We start from the raw sequence: 19,884 nt of genomic DNA, 5'->3' as shown, positions 1-19,884 counted from the left end.
TTTTGAACACTATCATTTAGTCTTGGCTTCTCTCAATCAAGTGAGGAAACTACACCTACTCAAGAGGGTGAACCACCAGCAGACAAGAAAAAATCTTAAGACAACTTAATATTGATGGAAGAGTTAGTTAAGGTCATGAATATTGAAATTGCAGCAGCATTAAATTATGCTAAGTAAAAAAGTCCCTCACCAGAAAAGGTGTAGGCTACACTGAGCTTCCTTAACAAGTTCAAAACTCCCGTGAGGCAAAAGAAAATAATAGACGATCTTAAGGAAAAATGATTTTATTGGGTCATAAACATCAAGACTAATGATGATGGATTCTCTAATGAGTGGGAGACAATTTTTAAGTTGAAGCATGAATCTCACTTGAAAATAACCAGAATGCACTTTGATTCTTTAAAAGACAAATCAGATATAAAAAATCTGGTAATACTAGAATAACATTAATGATTTTGTTATGAGCCATGCCATATGTGTATTAAGTTTGGATTTTTTCTTTTTATAGGTTGTCTTGACAATATGTCAAATTCTAAACAACAACAAAATTGAAAGATTTGAAAAACTCATATACTGTCTCTCCCTTGATATTGTGGTAAGTTGTAGTTACATGAAATTTTGGTGTATTCTTAAAATATATTATTTGTTGTAACTATTTCTTTCGGTGTATTATACAAATTTTACAGAATGTCGCATTGACAAATCATGAGGGTAAGTTCATTCATCGGAAGACTAACAAGCTCTTCCATATTAAAGACTATCAAGAATACATCCAATTTTTAGATAAGAAAAAGTTTGTATCCATCCATTTGTAAGCTTTCATTTATAAAGCTTCTTAAATAATTCTTACATTAGGTGCTAATTAAACTAAAAAATTGTTCTCTTTAATCAAACTTCAGATATTTGCTCCAGTTTGTTATGCACGGCATTGGTGGATATGGATGACGGATGTTTAAAAGAAGAAATTTTATGTCCTTGACCCATTAAACAAAAAATCTCCTTCAAAAGATAGAATAGAAATTAATAAATTTGTTGTAAGTTATTTATTTGATAAAAATTTCTGTTTTCTCTATAAATTTTATTGTTTCTGTCTGTTTGAAATAAGGTGCACTGATAGTTCTTGAAAAAAGAAGAATAAATTCTATAATATACCAATTTGTTTTTCGAATACACCAAAATCTATTCAAATAAACACCAAATTCTGTAGGTTAAAATTATTCGTTTCGGTGTAATTTGGTGTTAAATATAAAGCTTTTTATACTTGGCTTGTTTTAGTTTTTAGAGCTTCATAATTTCATAAATGAGGGTGTTTGCCCGAGAAAAACCTTTGGTAGACAAGAATGAGGGTGTTGAAGTACCATACATCAATATCAATGGATAGTGAACACAGTATGTAATCTTTCTATTTAATAAATTTTATTGTATTTTTTGTTATTGCCCTATTTTAATGTGTTATTTCATTTTTGTTTTTAGATATGATTGTGCAATATATGTGATGAAATGGCTGGAGATAATTGATATAAAAAAAAATAAAAAAGGGAAAATATTTATGAAAGAATTTAAAACAGGTAACTATATTTAAAAATAGAAAACTCTATTACTAAATTAACGGAGTTTAATAAAGAAATTTTTTTTAACTGTAGTAACAAATTGATCATTTCAGAGTTGAATATGCCTTACTCATTCTATTTGACGAAATGAATCAACGCATAGATAAAGCCAATCAAGAATGTGAAGCCATCAGACTATTCAAGTCATCTGTTGCATTATTAAGTCTTTACTGTACATTAAAATAAGGAGATATTGATAGTACATAGTTTGAATATTGTAAATTGTTAAGATTTTCTATACTGGTTGTGTACTGAATTGTTTATGCATTGTATAGTTCAAACAAACACATACGTTGTATCTTTGTAAATATTCAATTTAAGCTTTTTATAAATGTTCTTTGCAAAATTAAACTTCTATGAACCTGTCTGTACTGTATTGAAATGCTGTTAATCTGAATAAATTGATGTTCAAAAAATGGAGGAAAATAAGAACAAAATCTATAATACACAAAATTGCTTTCAGAATATACCGAAAACTATTCAAATAAACACCAAATTCTGTGTAGTGTATATTTAAAACAAACAAATTTCATCAAATAATTGAAAAAACTAATTTCAAAATATTGTAAAATAGAACAAAACAAAAAAATATAAACATTAAACCTCATTTTCATAAAAGAAAGAACATTACATAGATTACACTAAAATTGTGTCAAATAACAACGAAATGGATTCATAAACACATCGAAAATCTATCTTATTCTCTTGAATCTCAGAACTAATAATCCATAATATGTCCATGATAATGGCTGGAATTTGATTGCACCACTAAACCACCATCAAAAGGTTCAACTGCAAAAGGTAAATCATATATTAGCAAAATTATTAATATGCACAAACTCAATTTTTGCTGTTTAAAGAACATAAGTTTTACCTCACTTAAAGCTTTCTTTTTCTTTTTCTTTGCAGCATTAGCAATCTGTTTTTCAGTGTTCGATCCCAATATATTTTTCAGAAGTAGTGATCGAGATAAACTGGAATCCATAAATGACGATCTTCGAAAAATTTTGAAAAAATCAGAAAAATACCTAAACCAAAACTAAATACACCGAAAGACGTAAAATTTGACACCTCTACTGCACAAGCAAAACACATAAATATCTACACACTAAAAGTAACAACACCACTTAATCCTAATAAAGATACCATTACCTGAAAGTCACTTGTTGTCGCCAACACCATATTTCATCAGAAAGTCATTCCAATTCCTATCAAATGATTCTTTTATAAAAGAGTTTCAAACAACACGACTCATCTCGTGTTCAATTTCTTCGTGTCGCTTATAGCCATTTAATTTACTTGGGATCTTCTTCATGATATGCCAAATACATCACCGATGAATTGTTGTGGGTATACAAGCCTCAATAGCTCTTTGCATCGATGTGCATTGATCGATAAGAATGCCTTTCAGAGCATTTCCTCTCATTCAACGAAGCCAACATTGAAATAACCATTTGAATGACTGAATATCCTCATTTTTTTTATTAAAACATATTTCAAAAGTGTTGACTTACGATGGTGATTCACCCCAACAAAAGAACCAAAAATTAGATTATACCTGAATACAACGACACAGAAACAAAATCATATATACACCGAAAAATTATCTAAATACACCGAAAGTAATATCGAAATACATATAAACTAGAACATCATATTACTTATTTGTATTGTAAGTGGTATCAAATGAAATAACATCTCAAGAATACTCACAGACATCCATGCTTCTTGCGTCGGCCCAAAAAGTAATCTTAGTTGACTGATCAACCTCAAGTTCAAGTTCGAAAAAGAAATCATGATTCTTCTCTTTTATTCTTAATATGTATTTTCCAAATTCTTTTGCATCCTCTAGTTTTGAAACATTTCACACTTCTTTTGTGATGTAATTTCTCACATCCTTTTCAATAAAACTTAATTCACGGTGACCTCCTACTGCTGCGACAAATAATTTGTATGTTTTGCTTGGTCTGATTTCGACTTCCTTGTTATTCTCTATTGTACGTCATACAGACATGCTTAATTGCTTGTGTTGTTTAAGCATTTCTGCTTGATTTGGACAACACGGATGTGAATGATACAACACAACCTTCGAAATGATCCAAACACCAATATCCTTCAATATATATATAAATTATTGTAGGACAATTTAATCTACATGAGGGATTTGTCTTCTCATTTAGAGATATGTTCGATTTCCATTTCTCCTCTATGATACATGTAATCAATTGGTTCTTAATTTCATTTCCCTTCTTATTTGTGCTCCGAATTTTCGTAAAAAAATCTACAAATTTTAAAATAATCTTTGTAAAATTTTTCAACTTCTTCAAGCGTATTAAAAGTCATCCCAACCTTTGGAACAAACTGTACACCAACATCGCACAGAAATTGAAAAATATACCGAAATTGTTTTAAAATAAACCATATTAAAAACTAAAATACACCGAAATTGGGAACAAAACAAATTCATCAAAATAATAAAATCACATTCAAAACTTGTACATTACATTCAAATTCAAACCTCAACCATGCACAACATTTTTCACAAATAAAAACACAATGATTCAACTACAGAATCATAAACTACTAACAAACTACATTAACTATATTCAAACCACACATCACTACTTGATTCGATTCAAAATAATAATACAAATCTCCCTGATTCAATTGAAAGTCTAAACCTAATTTGTAATTGAAATACACTAAAAAATGTCCAAAATACACCGAAAGAGTTCCAAAATACACTAATTTGTAATTGAAATACACCGAAACAAGACGGAACAGATTCATCACAATAATAATTCAGATTCAAAACTTATACATTACATTCAATTCAAACCATTAACCATAAAAAATAATTTTCACAAACAAAAACAATATTATTATTCACCTATATAATTATAAACTATTAACGAACAACATTAACTAGAATCGAACTACACCTCAGCTATTTGATTGGATTCAAAATAATAATCCACTTTGCTCTGGTTCAATTGGCAATCTGAACTTGAATCATTCATTATCTTCGACAACGATATAATTGTTCAAACCTGATTTCACAGTTTGATTTAAAAAATTTTGATCCAAATCTTTAAGTCAGATAAAAGAGCATTGAACTTGAATGAAGAAAACGAAGAGAACATAGAGAAGGAAGAAAAACGCAAAAAATGCAATAACACGTAGAGATGTAGAAAATGCTGAGAAAATTTGAAAAAGGAAACGAAATCCGCATGAAAAAGGCAGCTATATATTCGCACATTGAGTCAAAAGTTTATCAGAAATAATGGCACACAAAATGAATTAGGTCAAAATTATTTGTTTGAACTTGTTTGTTTAAATAACTTATACGTAGAGATTAATTGTTTCTCAAATAGCAATAGTCTATTTTTAAATTGCTTATCTAAGAACATTCTAAGGTCTACAAATCTTTTATTTTATTCTTCCTAATTTGAAGTGTTTAAAGTAAAAGTCTGTTTGTATTGAAACAATATAGTAGAATTATATTTTATTTATTTAAATTATATTTTCCTGTTTTAAATTTTAGAGTTGTGTTAATCAACATATTGCAAATATAAAGAAAAGTACGAAAATTAACTAAGTATATATATATTTTTTCTTTATTATGGAAGAACGATAATGAAAATAAAATTGTTATTTATATGTTAGTTAAAAAATTATTATTAGTCACTTAAATTTTTTCTAAATATTATTTCATTCTATTATTTTATTATTTCTGTAAGAACTTATTTAAAAATTTATGAATTAGATTTCACTAAAAAAATTAGAATTTATTTTCTTATTTTAAAATAGATAAAAAAAGATGATTTAAATTTTTTTGAGAATTTTAAATTTTACTTTTTCTTTATTTACAAATCAGAACAAGAGGGGTTTGATTTTGAAATCAATTCCCACATTAAACAAATTTAATATGTTAAATGTTAAAAATATTGATTAATCTAATTTTGTCCAACATCTATTTAGTTCTCTTTCTTCTCCTTGTTAAGGATAAAATTATAAAAAAAAAAAAATTTAACTTATATATATAAGAATTATTCTAAACTAAAAAATTGAATTATATTCTATTAATATGTCAAAGTCCTTCCAAACAATGAAATTGAGTCTCAAATAAAAATAAAATTCCTTTCTCACACTCAAATAATTTTCATACAAGCTCTAAAAAAATATTATAATATAATTTTTTCCCTTATTCTTAAAGATTTCACTTACGTATGGCCATATCTAGACAACCATTCATGCATCTGCTACTTCAATAAGATAGCGATAGTGAGATACCATTACATTCGTGTGATACACTGATACTTGAACCACTCCTTAATTCTTGTTCGAGATACTTGAACCGCTTTAACTTTATTGTCCATCATTCGTTTCATATTTGTATTGGATGAATCCTCAAAATTTCTCATTTTGAGACATGTTTTAGCCTTGTAATTTGAATTCAAACAAACTCTTCTATGTACAGCAATTTTGACCAGCACAGTGAAAGTGAATGATTTTCTTTCCTTCAATATTTTGATTTAACTTGCTTAATTAATCTATCTAAATTTACAAAAGATAGAAAAATAAAAAAATCTTACCAATATTAAGTTATTAGAAAATCGTTATTTATAATAAAACATGAAAACTAACCATTGCAATGCTCTACTTAATGGCAAAACTCTCCGAGACGCGGGGATCTCTGCGGAGACTGCTCCGAATGGAGATCCGATTGTGGAGAATTTTTTCCGCGGGATGAGATGGGGGACGAAATTCCCCGAAGCAGACGCGGAGATCCGAGCGGGGATCTTCGTCCCGTCCCCGCTATTCCCCGAAATTTATAAATTTCCTGAATTATTCTTAATAGTTTATTTCTTATCTATGTTTCTTAGTCATTTCTCACACACATATATATAGAAATCCAAAACTTCTAATATTTATTTGCATAACTCTTCTTCAATTTAGAGATCCCTAATGCTATCCACACTCCATCCAACCTTTCTGTAGCTACCCCTTGACCACCCTTCTCACCGCATCGTATTTCTATTTGCAGCGTTCCTTTTCGTAACTCTGCCGTCGTGTCCATTCTCCTCTTTGTTGCTGCGTCTCCCACCTCGTCCACTGCTTTGTCCTTTGGCTCGTCGTTGCGTCCCCCCATTGCGACATTTCGAAAGAAGTCACCATTGTGTCATTTAGATTTTTTGTATAAGATAGATACTTGCAGCTCTATTCATATGGAAATTAATAATTAGTTAGAACTATTATGTAGATGGGGAATGGGGTCCCCGCAGGGAATGTGGCCCCGTGGGGAATGGCCGGTAGGGGTGTTCATGGATCGGATCCGATCCGCATATCCGCGGTATTTATCCGAATCCGATCCGAACATTGCGGATATGAATCTGATCCGCAAGGCTTTCGGATCGAATCGGATCGGATCCGCACACTAATCGGATCGGATTGCGGATTTTTTGTTGGTATCTGTATATCCGATCTACATATCCGTGTATCCGCAAAAATAAATAAATAAATAAATAAATATTCTTTTTATGTTTTATTTCAACTAATAATTATCATATATGTTGTATTATTTTAATTTATTATTTAAGAAAAGTATGTTTAATATTATTTTAAGAGTAAACATATTCAAAAGAATAGAAAAAATGAATTTCATTGATTTTTTTTAATAAAAATAAGCTTTTAAAAACATTTTTTGTGTTTTGCGGATATATCCGATATCTGCGGATCGGATCGGATCGTATCCAACCTTAAAAACTGTGGATATTGGATCCGATCCGATTCGATGATTTTAGTGTGGATCGGATTGAAATTTTGGCCATCTCCGATCCGATCCGATCCGCATGCAGCCCTAAGAATGGGGATGGGGAGCAATATTTTCCCACACAGCGGGGAATGAGAACGGGGATGGGGAGTAAATTTAAAGGCGGGGATGGGAAGCAGGGAGGCATCCCGCCCCCGCCCTGCCCCGTTGACATCTCTAGCTCTACTATCTTCTTATGTAGTAATGATTAATATATGATTTAATTATTAATATGTTATGTATTCAATTATTCATCCTATCATTTAATTAATTGGATATTTATATTTATTTAACTTTTTAGTTATTAATGCAATAACTAATTCTTTTACAAAAAATTATATATTTAAGGGCAAACCAAAACTTTACAATGCCTTTTAGCCAAAGTGGAAATCAAACTTCCAATTTGTTGATTAAAAGATCTGATGATTAGCCAAGGAACACATCCAGGTGGTTACAAACTAAATAAATAATGAATACAATGTCAAATTAACAAGGTTACTTGGTAGGCCCAAATGCCCAGTTAGCAATCATTTTCAAGGGCTGAAAAGGAAAGCAGACCAAACCCAAAAACTAACAAAAGAAAAGCATAAATATCCAATGTCAGTATGTCACACACCATAGCACACGCCACCTTGTCACCAGAAGAAAAGTGTTCACACTTCACACACCCAAAATTAAAAGTGCATCTAAAATGTCTCTTTTAAGACATGTATTAAATTTGTACCAAAAAATTATTAATTGATCAATTTGAAAAAAATATATAAAATTTATTTTTTTCCATGTTTTTAGGATGATTATTTACATAAAAATAAATGTTTTTCAGTAAAGATATCAAACAATAAGAATTATTAAATAATTTAATTTTTAATTAAATTATTTAATTAATACGTGTTGATATTTTAAATATTATTTTTATATAAAAATATTTTTATATTAATAATCACTATATATATATATATATATATATATATATATATATATATATATATATATATATATATATAGAAAAACATATTTTAAAATGTTCTTAATCGGTAATAACCTTAGACATGTGCAAAGTAAATTTTTGTGTTGTGTGTAATGATTTAATAACATATTCTTTTTTATAAAAAATAATAGTTAAGAATTATTATATAATTTAATATATGAGTTTAATTTATATATATATATGTCACTCAATTAAATTTATATGTATACATAATTTTTAATAGTAACTTTAAAAATTAATATTTTTATTAATATGATAATACATAATTAATTATTGGTGCAAAACTTTTATACAATTATAAAAATTAAGTTTTTAATATATTTAATTAAATTATTTAATACAATATAAGTTAAATTATTCTATCATCAGTTCTTATAATTTTACTAAATTTATAATTAAGTTTTTATAATTTATCTTTCAATTAGATCCTTATACTATTTTAAAATTTGTAATTAGATCTTTTTAAACAAAAAAAATTATTAGAATTAATAGAATATTTTCAAAATAAAAATATGTTAAAGTTTAGAGATTTAACTTTTAAATATGGATATTTTTAATTTGGAGAAAAATATTTTATTTAGACTAACATTTTTTTATTTACAAAAGGATCTAATTATAAAATTTAAAACAGTATAAAATTTTAATTAAAATTTTGTAAATTATGTATACTTAATTATAAATTTGATAAAACTATAATAAATCAATAACTGATAAAATAATTCAACTCATAATGTAATATAACACGTATCAATATTAATATTAGAATAACGTTAAAGAATTAATATTATAACAGTTGATTTTAGTTAATATAGTAAATTACTAAATAAATTTATTACTTTGATTGAATTTAAATTTTAAATTTTTTTAATTTTGATTTAAATGTTTTTACTTTTTACTTTTAAAAAGTTTTATATATTTTTCTCTTGCAATAAATATTGACTACATTATTAGTGTGGTAATATTAGCTCACTTTCTCTTAATATTAAATTATGAATTATGAATAATGCGTGCTTGGCTGGGGTGCTGCGCCGACTGGTGAGTGCTGAGTGTTGCGTTTTGGCGAGTCGGGACCGGGATTGCCGCTGTTATTGACACACACATTCTCTCAACTCGAGCCACCACTCTATCACTCAACAACTTGGAACCCGTGTCTCTTAAGTAAACTCTATTTACTAATTATAAAAACCACACAACTCTCCACACTTTGAATTTCTCTTCTTCCTTCTGCAAAATGGCGTTCGGTTTCGGATCATCCAAAGATGAATCGAAGGGTTTCAGGTTCCTCTTGCTGCTCGCACTCTTGTACGGCCTCTTGTCCTTGCTTGCCTACTCCGTCCTCTACATGAAGTTCGTTAATCCCCTCGGAACCCACGCCCCTCTCGATCGATTCTCCGAAGCCAGAGCCATCCAACACGTTCGGGTGTTGGCGCATGAGATCGACGGTCGTCAAGTGAGTCAAACTATTTCGGAATCGGAATTCGATTCTCATTTTTTTTTCCTTATAAATAGCTTTCGGAACATTGAAATAGTGTTGGATGTGTGATGTTAGATACAGTTGTTTTGACGTGTATCTTAGAAGAAGTGATATAAATTTCACTCCACATAATAATAATAAAAAAAGAAACAAAAAAGGAATCACTTCAATTTCGATTTCAGTTCATGGATGTTGACTTTTGCTGCATTTATTGATAGGAAGGACGGCCTGGATTGAAAAAAGCAGCCAACTATATTGTAGACCAGTTAGAATCAATAAAGGGGCGAGCTAGCTCCAAATTCAGGTTCTAATATTATCATTAATATTATTTTTATATGTTAAGATTTTTGCCTTTTCACCATTTTTTTAAATTGTATTTTAAAAAAATTTATTGATATAAAATGTTTACAGGTTCAAGTTCTCGGTTTTAAAACGCTTAGTTACATGTTCTTTTTTATCTGCAGATTTGAGATTGACGAGACTACGGTAAGTGGCTCCTTCAATATGCTCTTTTTGGGGTTCAACATAGCTCTGGGATACAGAAATCTTCCTAATATTGTTGCGAGGTACCTTACCACTTAATATAGTCACTTATATTGGACATAGTTTTATGTATTGGTATGTAGTGAGTAGCGAGTTAGCCTTACCTAAGTTAACATTGTGTAATAGATTATATGGCCCTTGTAATTGAAGTGATTTTCATGTTTCAGATATGAAGTTTATTATTATTATATCATTATTTTAAAATTATAATTATTATTTTATTATTAAATTACACCATTTATTTCTGAAACTTGATAGATGAGTGTTAGATATTATCAGTAGGATTGCACCTGACTTGCATCTGTTCCTTTCTTCACATTTTGCCACAATGTCGCATTTTAGTCCAGTTATAAGGGCCTTTTTTTTTTAAATAGAAATGAAAACTAACCTGATCTATTGTGGCAAACAAGGTGAAAATGAAAATGAAAAAGGTAAAAGAAGAAAAGATGAGATGTGAAGCGGACATAATCTCACTGTTAAAGTAGAATCTAGTAATTGTCTTAAAGCTTCACTTTTAATTCAATTTTATACTTCAGAGGGTAGTTGGAATACAAAAGTGGACTTATTATATGAAATATGAAAATAACTGGGGGGATCTGATTTGATTCTCCTAATAAAAACTGCAGTTTTGATGGAATATTTTCACATGTCCATTTGCATTTTGTGTGTTTTGGTTTTGCAAATGATTTTTTTCCCTCTCATTAAAAATATTTCTGATTTCATGATTGTTTAGTCAACATGGACCCTTTTCTGTACTTCAGAATGGAACCCGAGACAGGGTGGAAGCTAACCTGTCATTCTTGATACAAACTAGACGATGTACTGAGGCATCATAAGATGTTTATTAGAAGAATGATAACAATGATATGAAATCTCAAGGTCTTTGAAAGTGGAAATTTCAGTTTAATAATTTAACAGAGAACATATGATTTTTGAAAAACTGTGGTGAATCATTACCATACCATAACTTATTGTACATATTTTCTGGACTGCATGTGATCAAAACAAGGTAATACTGTATCTGTCTTTGTTTAAGGAAGGTTGACTTGGATTTCATTTCTATCTTACTACAGGATTTCATCTGTAGATTCGAGAGATACTGATCCGTCAATTTTAGTGAATGGACATTTTGATAGCCCCCTTGGTTCCCCTGGCGCTAGTGATTGTGGTTCATGTGTTGGTGGGTAATGATTATGCTTGAAGTCTTCATTGAATCTGAAATATTACATTTGAGCATAATAAATCTTGATCTAATTTTCTCCTTTTCAGCATCAATGATAGAAATTGCAAGATTAATTGTGGACTCTGATTGGGCTCCCAGCCACCCAGTTATTTTTCTTTTTAACGGCGCTGAAGAACTTTTCATGTTGGTAGGATGTCTTATATTGATAAATGTTTGAAACTGAGATCACATATGATCATCATTCATGTAGTTTAATTACTTAGATTTTGTTTAATATGTTATTTTTGTCTTATGACCCTGGATATGTGCAATCTATATATGATATTCAAGAGTTATACTTTAATGACTTTGTAGCATGACTTTAACATCCAAGCTTCATCCTATAAGAGTGATGATCTGTGACCAGTTAAATATAGTTAGATCCTTGCTAGTTGAAGATTTTTAAAATGTTTTAGGAAGATAGAGCTGATTTTCATAGAAGGTTACAGATCTTATTTTACACTTCACATGACATTTGCTTTCAAATGTTGTGTTTACATGTAGTACACCACAGATAGTCCTCCTCCCAAACACAACAGCCTCTTGTAGGCACACACACATACTTTTCTGCATTGAACGTAAAAAATGCAGTAGTATTGCTATAATGAACAGTATTTTCTGTAGGAGAGAAACGCTTATATGTAGTTGGTTTCTACCATTGAAGCTTATGAGATATTATGTATTTTTTATGTACAAGGGTTCACATGGGTTCATGAAGACTCATAAATGGCGTGACACAATAGGAGCTTTTATAAATGTAGAGGCTTCTGGGACTGGTGGACCTGGTAAATGTGGTGGAAAATATTTTAGGATTAGTTCTATATCTTCAATTTTTTCTTTTTTATTTAATTTTCTTTTCAACTTATGACACAAGTGGTATATGGGACAATCTCAATGAATATATATTTTTTTTTTCTTTTCCAAAAATTGACAGATATGCTTTGCCAATCTGGACCCAGTTCTTGGCCTTCTAGTATCTATGCAGAAGCTGCAATATACCCTATGGCTAACAGTGCTGCTCAGGTTTCGTCTTTTCTCCTCTAAGTTCCCCATATCGGTTTAATAATTTACTGTTCTGCTTGCCATTTGTTTCCCTATTGGTATTTACCGATTCAAACATGAGGTTTCTATTTTAACATGCAGGATGTTTTTCCTGTTATCCCTGGGGATACAGATTATCGAATATTTTCTGAAGACTATGGGAATATTCCTGGCCTTGACATTATCTTTCTCCTTGGTGGTTATTTTTACCATACCTCCTATGATACAGTAGAGAGGCTAATGTATGAATCTGATTCTTTTATACTAGATATTTAATTGAAATGTTTCCAGTTTTCAAAAAGCATCCATTTGATGTATTACTATGTCTCTAGACCTGGAAGCATGCAAGTACGGGGGGATAATTTAATCCGCATAATAAAGGCTTTTACTAATTCTTCCAAGTTACAAAACGCATACCAAAAAAATTCAAGTGAAGATAGTGCTGGCATATTCAATGATGAGCGGGCGATTTTCTTTGATTACCTGTCATGGTTTATGGTATGAAGTGAAATTTTGTTAGTTCTTGCGGTTACTTATTATGTTTCATTTAATATGATCTTCTACATGGTTCGATCTTGCTTTGTTGTTATCTTATATTTAAATTATGGGTTTTCAGATATTCTATTCCAGAAGGGTAGCTAAAGTTCTTCACACTGCTCCCATCTTCTTCTTCCTTGTTATGTCCGTTATCTGTGGTAGTTCGTATTCTTGGTTAGCAACTTTTTGTGATTTCATAAAAGGTAAATGATAGCTGCTGATCTTTTTCACAAGATATATTATTATCACACTACTTGTTGATCACTTGTGAAGATTTTTTTTAGTCTCTGTTATAGAAGAGCTTAAATGATTACATATTGATATTTTGACTGACCTTATGATCTGTTGGATTTGCAGGATTTCTATTCCATGCGCTTGGGATTATATTCGGAATTGTTGTTCCTGTTGCATTTTCATTGTTGAGATTGTTGTTTTCGTCTCAGACAATGAATTGGTAAGTTCTATAAACTTAACTTAGATGGGTGCAGGGATGGCTTATGTAACATTTTGTTCTATAAAGTCATAAATACCTTATAAACCCAACTATTTATATGTGGCTAGAGTATGGATCAGTATCTGAGGTATAATAATTCGAGTCTTTTCATTTTCTGTATTCTTATGTTAACGTAGCAGAGTAAACACAGGTTTGGTCATCCATACTTGGCTTTCATGATGTTTATCCCTTGCTCCCTTGTTGGTCTTTTAATTCCAAGAATTATCTGGAGACGCTTTCCTCTTTCTCATGACATTTCAACTGTCAAGACATCAAGAGAGGTATTCATCATTAATAAACCCAATATGATGTGGATTTTACCCTTTGCTTTCTTTAAAATTTTCCTCCTAGGGATACTAAACATGTTTTACCTCTCTTGTATAATTAACTTAATCAAAAGTGGCATCATTAGCAATAAAGAATATCTATGCTTCAAGAAAAGTTGTGGTGGGTAGGTTTTAGAAGTCAAATTCTCCATAAGCATTGTTTGAACTTCAATTTGTCTTTACCTTTGTTACCCAAGAGCTTTTATAGCTATTAATGTGTTTTAAGTGCATCCTTTGGCTTGTGCTACCTTCATTTGTGGTCTTTGTAAATATTTGTAGGTTCATCTGTGACTTGATTTATTTTGTTGAACTATTTATTTTTTCGTAGTGGTTACGGTCCAAGGTAACTAAAATATTTTCTGACTCAACATGCAGGCTCTATGTGATGAAGCAAGGTTCTGGGGAGCATTTGGGTTCTATGCCGTATTAACTTTGGTTTGTAAATTCAACATATATCAAGGCAATTTGTTCTCTTTACAGCATGATATACTCTTGTTGTATGGCTAAACAATCTTAGTAAAAGCAGGTTTATCTTGTAGCTGGGTTGACTGGAGGTTTTCTGACTTTTTTAATATCTGCATTCATGCTTCCTGCATGGGTATCCTACTGCTTATCAGTCAAATCCTTTGGACACGAATCACTCAGGTACAATGTGAATGATTTTCAAATTTGTAACTACCATGTTTGCCTTTTCTGCACAGAATAAATTCTCACGTCCTTTATATATATATATATATTTTAAAAAAAGGATATTCTCATATCTTGCTTCATCTTTGTTTTTTCTCAGCATTGATATGTTGATGCGATCTTTCTTTCTCACATTTGCTACTCATATTTTTTTTTCTTCTGCAGATCAACTATGTTTTACATATTACCACTAGTTCCATGCCTTGCCTATACTGTTTATTTTGGCGGCTTTCTTGTCCAGTTTCTAATAGAGAAGATGGGCATGATGGGATCTCTTCCTCCTCCATATGGTTAGTGTGTTCTTTGAAAGAAAGAACTATTTACTTTTTATGATCCTAGTTATCAAACTAATGTAGCAGAAACCTCTTTTAAGGTCTACAACAACCAGATCTTAGTTACTGGAATCATTAGACTTGTGAAAATCATTTACCAGGAAAATCTATTGCTATATTGTATTGGTGACTTAACTTTCACATTCACATTATTTCCTAAACTTTATTTTGCATCCCAGGAATTAGAATGATTGCACAGCTGATGTTTTGCAATATGTTTTTTCTGCACACATGTACTACATCTGTATGGAATACATGTAAATTCTAGTTGTGTAAAATCAAATGAAATATATGTATGGGATTATCCTGCTTGAGGTGCCTCTGTTAGTTGCGCAGATTTTATAAGTTATGTAGATAAACATGTTCTATAAAAATAATAAAGTTAGCAAACTTATTATAATTCTTGCTGCTGAATATAACATCAAATTGCAGGGCACTATGTTCCTGATGTCATTGTGTCTGCATTAGTTGGTGTTGTAACTGGTTGGTCCATGGGTCCTCTATTGCCCATTTGTGGGCAGTGGCTAGCCAGGTCATCCATCTTGCAATTTCTGCTGCATCTCAGTGTGTCTGCTTTGGCATTATCATCTCAGTTCTTTCCTTATGCCATGTCTGCACCGAAGAGGATTGTTTTTCAGCATACCTTCCATACTGAAGGTATTGAAACCTAGCAATGTTTAGCGAAAATTACAGCTTTGTTGGCCATTTTAATCATCTTGAACTTCTGAAATTCTGAAGAGTTAATCTAGAACAATCTAGTATCTAAAATGTATCTTATGAGTTCCTCTATGTGTTTTCTTTCTCCATTATTGTTCTAGTAATCAAATGTCTCTATCTGATTAACTCTTTTGTAATTAATTCCTAACAGTTTTCATGTGGGTTGGCAGGCACAAATAGGATTGTGGAATCCACATATGATTTTGCTGTAACTGATTCCAATTCATTACTTTTCCTTTTCAAAAATGCACCTGAGTTGGCAAAGGAATTGAATGTTCCTTCCGAATTTTCATTTGAATCAGCATCGCTTTCTAAACGCCAAGATTGGATGGTAGGTTTAATGCTAAAGAAATTGAATGTTTCTCTTTTGGGTGGGTTTTGACTTTTGATACAGGGCATATTTTCTTAAATTGAAAAAATTCCTCCAACTATTAGTATTACTTTTAGTACTATGTTGTTATTCATACAAAAGCAACTGCTAAAGCTTTTATTTAATTGTGTTCTATATTCCCACAGCTTGTAAGTTTAAGAATTAACGGGGAACATCGCTCTTTGCAGGCAATTTTTCCAGTCAGTTTTCTCTTTTCAAATAGTCTGAAGTTCCCTGCAAAAAGTGATGATATTGTGAAGCAGTATGAATTCTTTCCCATGTTATCTGTTCAGAATCAACACTTAAATTCTGAAAAGGGACCAAGGAGAGTCCACTTGGAGCTCTATTTAGGGTGAGTTGATCATGGTTAACCTACACAATCACACACTTATGTCCTGTATGGTTTCTTGTGGACTTGCTTGAAAATCTTGATTATAGTAATTGTTCAATTTCATATGAACATTTTTTTGGTAATGGTCTCTTTCTCTTTCAAAGTTGTTTTCTTATCTATGGAGGTGTTTGATCCCTCTTGATGCACTACTAACAGGGGAAAAAAGCCATGATATACTCTAGAACCAGAATTCCATAAGTTATTTTGCAATTGTTAATCATTGTGTGAATTTGTCTGTAATAAAATAAAGTATATTAATCTCTTCCAATGTTTAAGTAGATTTGTCTTCTCTTCAGTTCCCTAGAAGAGGTCTGGGTTGCAGTTCTTAACATCACTGGACCTTTATCCAGTTGGTCATTTGCTGATAATACCCTTCCAGGTGAGAAAAATGTTTCATCCACTGTTTTTCCTTGAGTTGATATTTTCTTTGTCTAATGTAGTTTTGCAATACTCAGGAACCGAAACTCATGATGGTGGTCCACCATCATATATTTGTAGGCTTAGCGGATCCAGTGATGGGAATTGGACCTTCTGGTTAGAGGTAAATTTACGCTGTTAATCTTTCCAAGAGACTTTGCATATGTAATTTTCAGAATCAAATCTTGCTATTTGCCTTTAAAGGGGGGAAATTTGTTATTTTTGAAAAATATTTTGTAGAATGTAGATAGAAATGGTATCTTTAGATTTAGGCATACTCATTATAAAGTTGGTGGAGCTCATGAGTAATTTAGCAGTGTTGACGAGTTTCAATTTTATCATGAACATTAATGCCTAAAGTGTTGGAATTCATTAGTTATCATCAGAGCATGATGCATTGCTGAATTTTTTTTAAATCTTGTTTTTAATTAATCAGGCCAACAGTTCTGAACCATTAAGAGTGAATCTGGCGGTTTTAGACCAAAAATTGGTTGATCCAGCAAAGAGATTAAAGGGTCTTCTCCCGGACTGGGTGGACGCTGTTGCTTATTCTAGTTTTATGTCCAGTTATACCTTTTAACTTTTTGTTAGCATCCTCTGTAGGGTATTCTTGTTCTGTGATTAATTTTGTACAGGATAGCCTTAGGAATTGATACAATAATTTACGAATTTATTTATTGTCACAAATCCATTTCCAGCATGGGAATCTGTAGTTTTTGTACAATGGTGTGTAGTTTCTTAGCAGAAAGTAATAACATGATATTTACAGGCTTCAGAGCTAAACCAAAATGTGACGACATTCATCTGCCATAAATCACCTATTGGTAGTTTACTATTTTTTGATGTCTTGAAAACTACACGAAGAAGCTACTGCAATTTGTGCCACAAATTTCTCATAGGTTATTGAATACTCAATGACTTGTGGTAATGAAATTAATTAAATATAAAGCTGGAAGCTGACCGGAAGAAAACCATGTGTTTTATAATCTTTTAGTCTTTTGGTTTTTCATATATTTTCCAGTCTAACAAATCAATAAATAGAATTTGAATTATATTAGAAATTTGTTGATAGCTAATAGATTATTACATATAGGACAGAATTTGAACTTTTAATACTTAAACAAATTCATTTGGTTAAAATTTTATTTTTTATTTTTCTAAAATAAAAGAGCTCAACACAAAAGTGGAGCGAACAAACAAAGAAAAAAAATCAACACCAATCGTAACCATACACTCACTCTTTGTAACTAAAAAGAGTAATGATGATTTTTTTTACACATTTTTTTTTATTCTAAAATATCCTCTTATTTCTTTTTATCCATATGTTTCAAACTATCATAAAGAAATATATCAAAAACTTTGTGTTCTTCCTTCTTAATTGTTGCACCTGTCCAATTTTAAAAATATTCCTTCAAAGTACCGAAAAATGATCATAATCTATCAAAATCAGATGACTATACACATCACACCTGCTAAGTAAATTTATAGCCAAAGAACAAGTGGTAAACATATTCAATATCGTTATTAGTTATTACATAAGAAAAATTCTATGGTGTGGTTATAGAAAACATTCACACATGTGGATATTACGTGTTTCTCTTTAGTGCCTTACATGTGGAGGGAAATCAGATGTAACTGCTGCTCCAAAAGGGTGACAGGTGTCCTTGCAGTATTGGTTGATTTAGTGAATGATAATTACTCACATAGATTCATTAATGTAGAGAAAAAGTCTAACTTTTTTTGTTTAATGGAGTAATGGGCCACGTGGATTGATTATTAATAGGCCGAGATTTAATATTGTTTGGAGTATTGGAGTAACAGTCCAGAAGTATTGGTAGTGAATGAGTTAAAAGTGAATTTTTTTTCTAAGTTGAACAAAATTTGTGGATGAACTCGGATTGTGTATACGAGAATTGGGTATATGAAGTCTGGATGTAGTCTCCAAAAACAACATAGAGTAATGGGAACAAAATCCATTTATTATATTAACGTTTGAGCAGTACGATAACAATGAACCAATTAAATTGAATAGTGGGAGATAACGTGAGATAATCGTTTCAATTTGTTTTTCACTATTCCATCAACTATTAATTGATCAAATATATTTATTTTAATATTTTTGACCAATCTCTTTATATACTAATTACATGCTAAAAATTTGGATTATTGATAATATTAATATTTTTTATTATTTTTAATCTTTTTTTTAAAAAATACATATATTGTAAACGAGATATACATATTTCGCGTTTATCCGTCTTATCTGTGTAAACGAGATAAGAGAGAAATATTTATTTCGGTAAATATTTTTTAAATTATTTATTTCGATAATTATTATAATTTATTTATTTATTAAAATAAAAAATCTCTAACTTTCTATTGAGAATAATTTTGGTAATATCATAGATCATGAGAATACAATTGAAAATCAGATCTTTTTTTACGTGATTTAATTTAGACAGAATCATGAAAGTTGAATTTTTACTAAAATTTAAATTTGCTTTATTTTTCACTACTCAAGTATAAAAAAAAAATTCTAACACCGGAGTGAATTGAAATCAAAATGTTTCTAAACATATATTTTATATCCTTTTCATATTTTTACCATTTTCAGTTTTTCTTTGTAATTGTTAGCAACTATAACTTATTAACTCACAATTATTTATCTTATGTTCAAACCATTATTTCTTTCATTACAATACTTCTTCAATATTCATATTTAATACAAATCAGACTTTACTCAATCAATTTGATGAAATTATATTTTAAATATTTTAAGTTATTATTCATATTATTACTCCGTCTACAAACATTAGAATAATCTAATATTCTTCTTATGTCTTCCTTTCTTTTTATTAAAATGATTACAATTTTTTTAAAAATTTTACAAATATTTTGAAAATAATAAAGATGATCGTTTTTTT

General features: G+C 30.3%; 1 protein-coding gene across 1 annotated transcript; it reads left to right on the top strand.

Annotated features, from left to right (window-relative positions):
- Positions 1–9,388: 9,388 nt before the first annotated feature.
- Positions 9,389–17,795, top strand: LOC112734847 (uncharacterized). Its single transcript, XM_025784335.3, has 21 exons — positions 9,389–9,860; positions 10,103–10,188; positions 10,349–10,450; positions 11,501–11,607; positions 11,697–11,797; positions 12,347–12,434; positions 12,584–12,672; positions 12,793–12,932; positions 13,023–13,188; positions 13,307–13,430; positions 13,585–13,681; positions 13,872–14,001; positions 14,422–14,481; positions 14,573–14,691; positions 14,899–15,023; positions 15,498–15,722; positions 15,953–16,113; positions 16,341–16,504; positions 16,840–16,922; positions 16,999–17,084; positions 17,397–17,795. The coding sequence occupies exons 1-21, from the start codon at positions 9,642–9,644 to the stop codon at positions 17,538–17,540; spliced, it is 2,616 nt and encodes an 871-aa protein (XP_025640120.1). The 5' UTR covers positions 9,389–9,641; the 3' UTR covers positions 17,541–17,795.
- The last annotated feature ends 2,089 nt before the right edge of the window (positions 17,796–19,884 follow it).

This window comes from Arachis hypogaea, chromosome 3, assembly GCF_003086295.3.
Source record: "Arachis hypogaea cultivar Tifrunner chromosome 3, arahy.Tifrunner.gnm2.J5K5, whole genome shotgun sequence".
NCBI classification, from domain to species: Eukaryota; Viridiplantae; Streptophyta; class Magnoliopsida; order Fabales; family Fabaceae; genus Arachis; species Arachis hypogaea.
This window is presented reverse-complemented; position numbering and strand designations above follow the sequence as displayed.

What these genes read in the sequence shown, in the direction of transcription:
- LOC112734847 (XM_025784335.3), top strand. Translation starts at nt 9,642, where the DNA reads ATGGCGTTCGGTTTCGGATCATCCAAAGATGAATCGAAGGGTTTCAGG. An exon ending in ATTACCTGTCATGGTTTATG is followed by an intron (nt 13,189 to 13,306) that starts GTATGAAGTGAA and finishes ATGGGTTTTCAG; the next exon opens with ATATTCTATTCCAGAAGGGT. An exon ending in TTTGGACACGAATCACTCAG is followed by an intron (nt 14,692 to 14,898) that starts GTACAATGTGAA and finishes TTTCTTCTGCAG; the next exon opens with ATCAACTATGTTTTACATAT.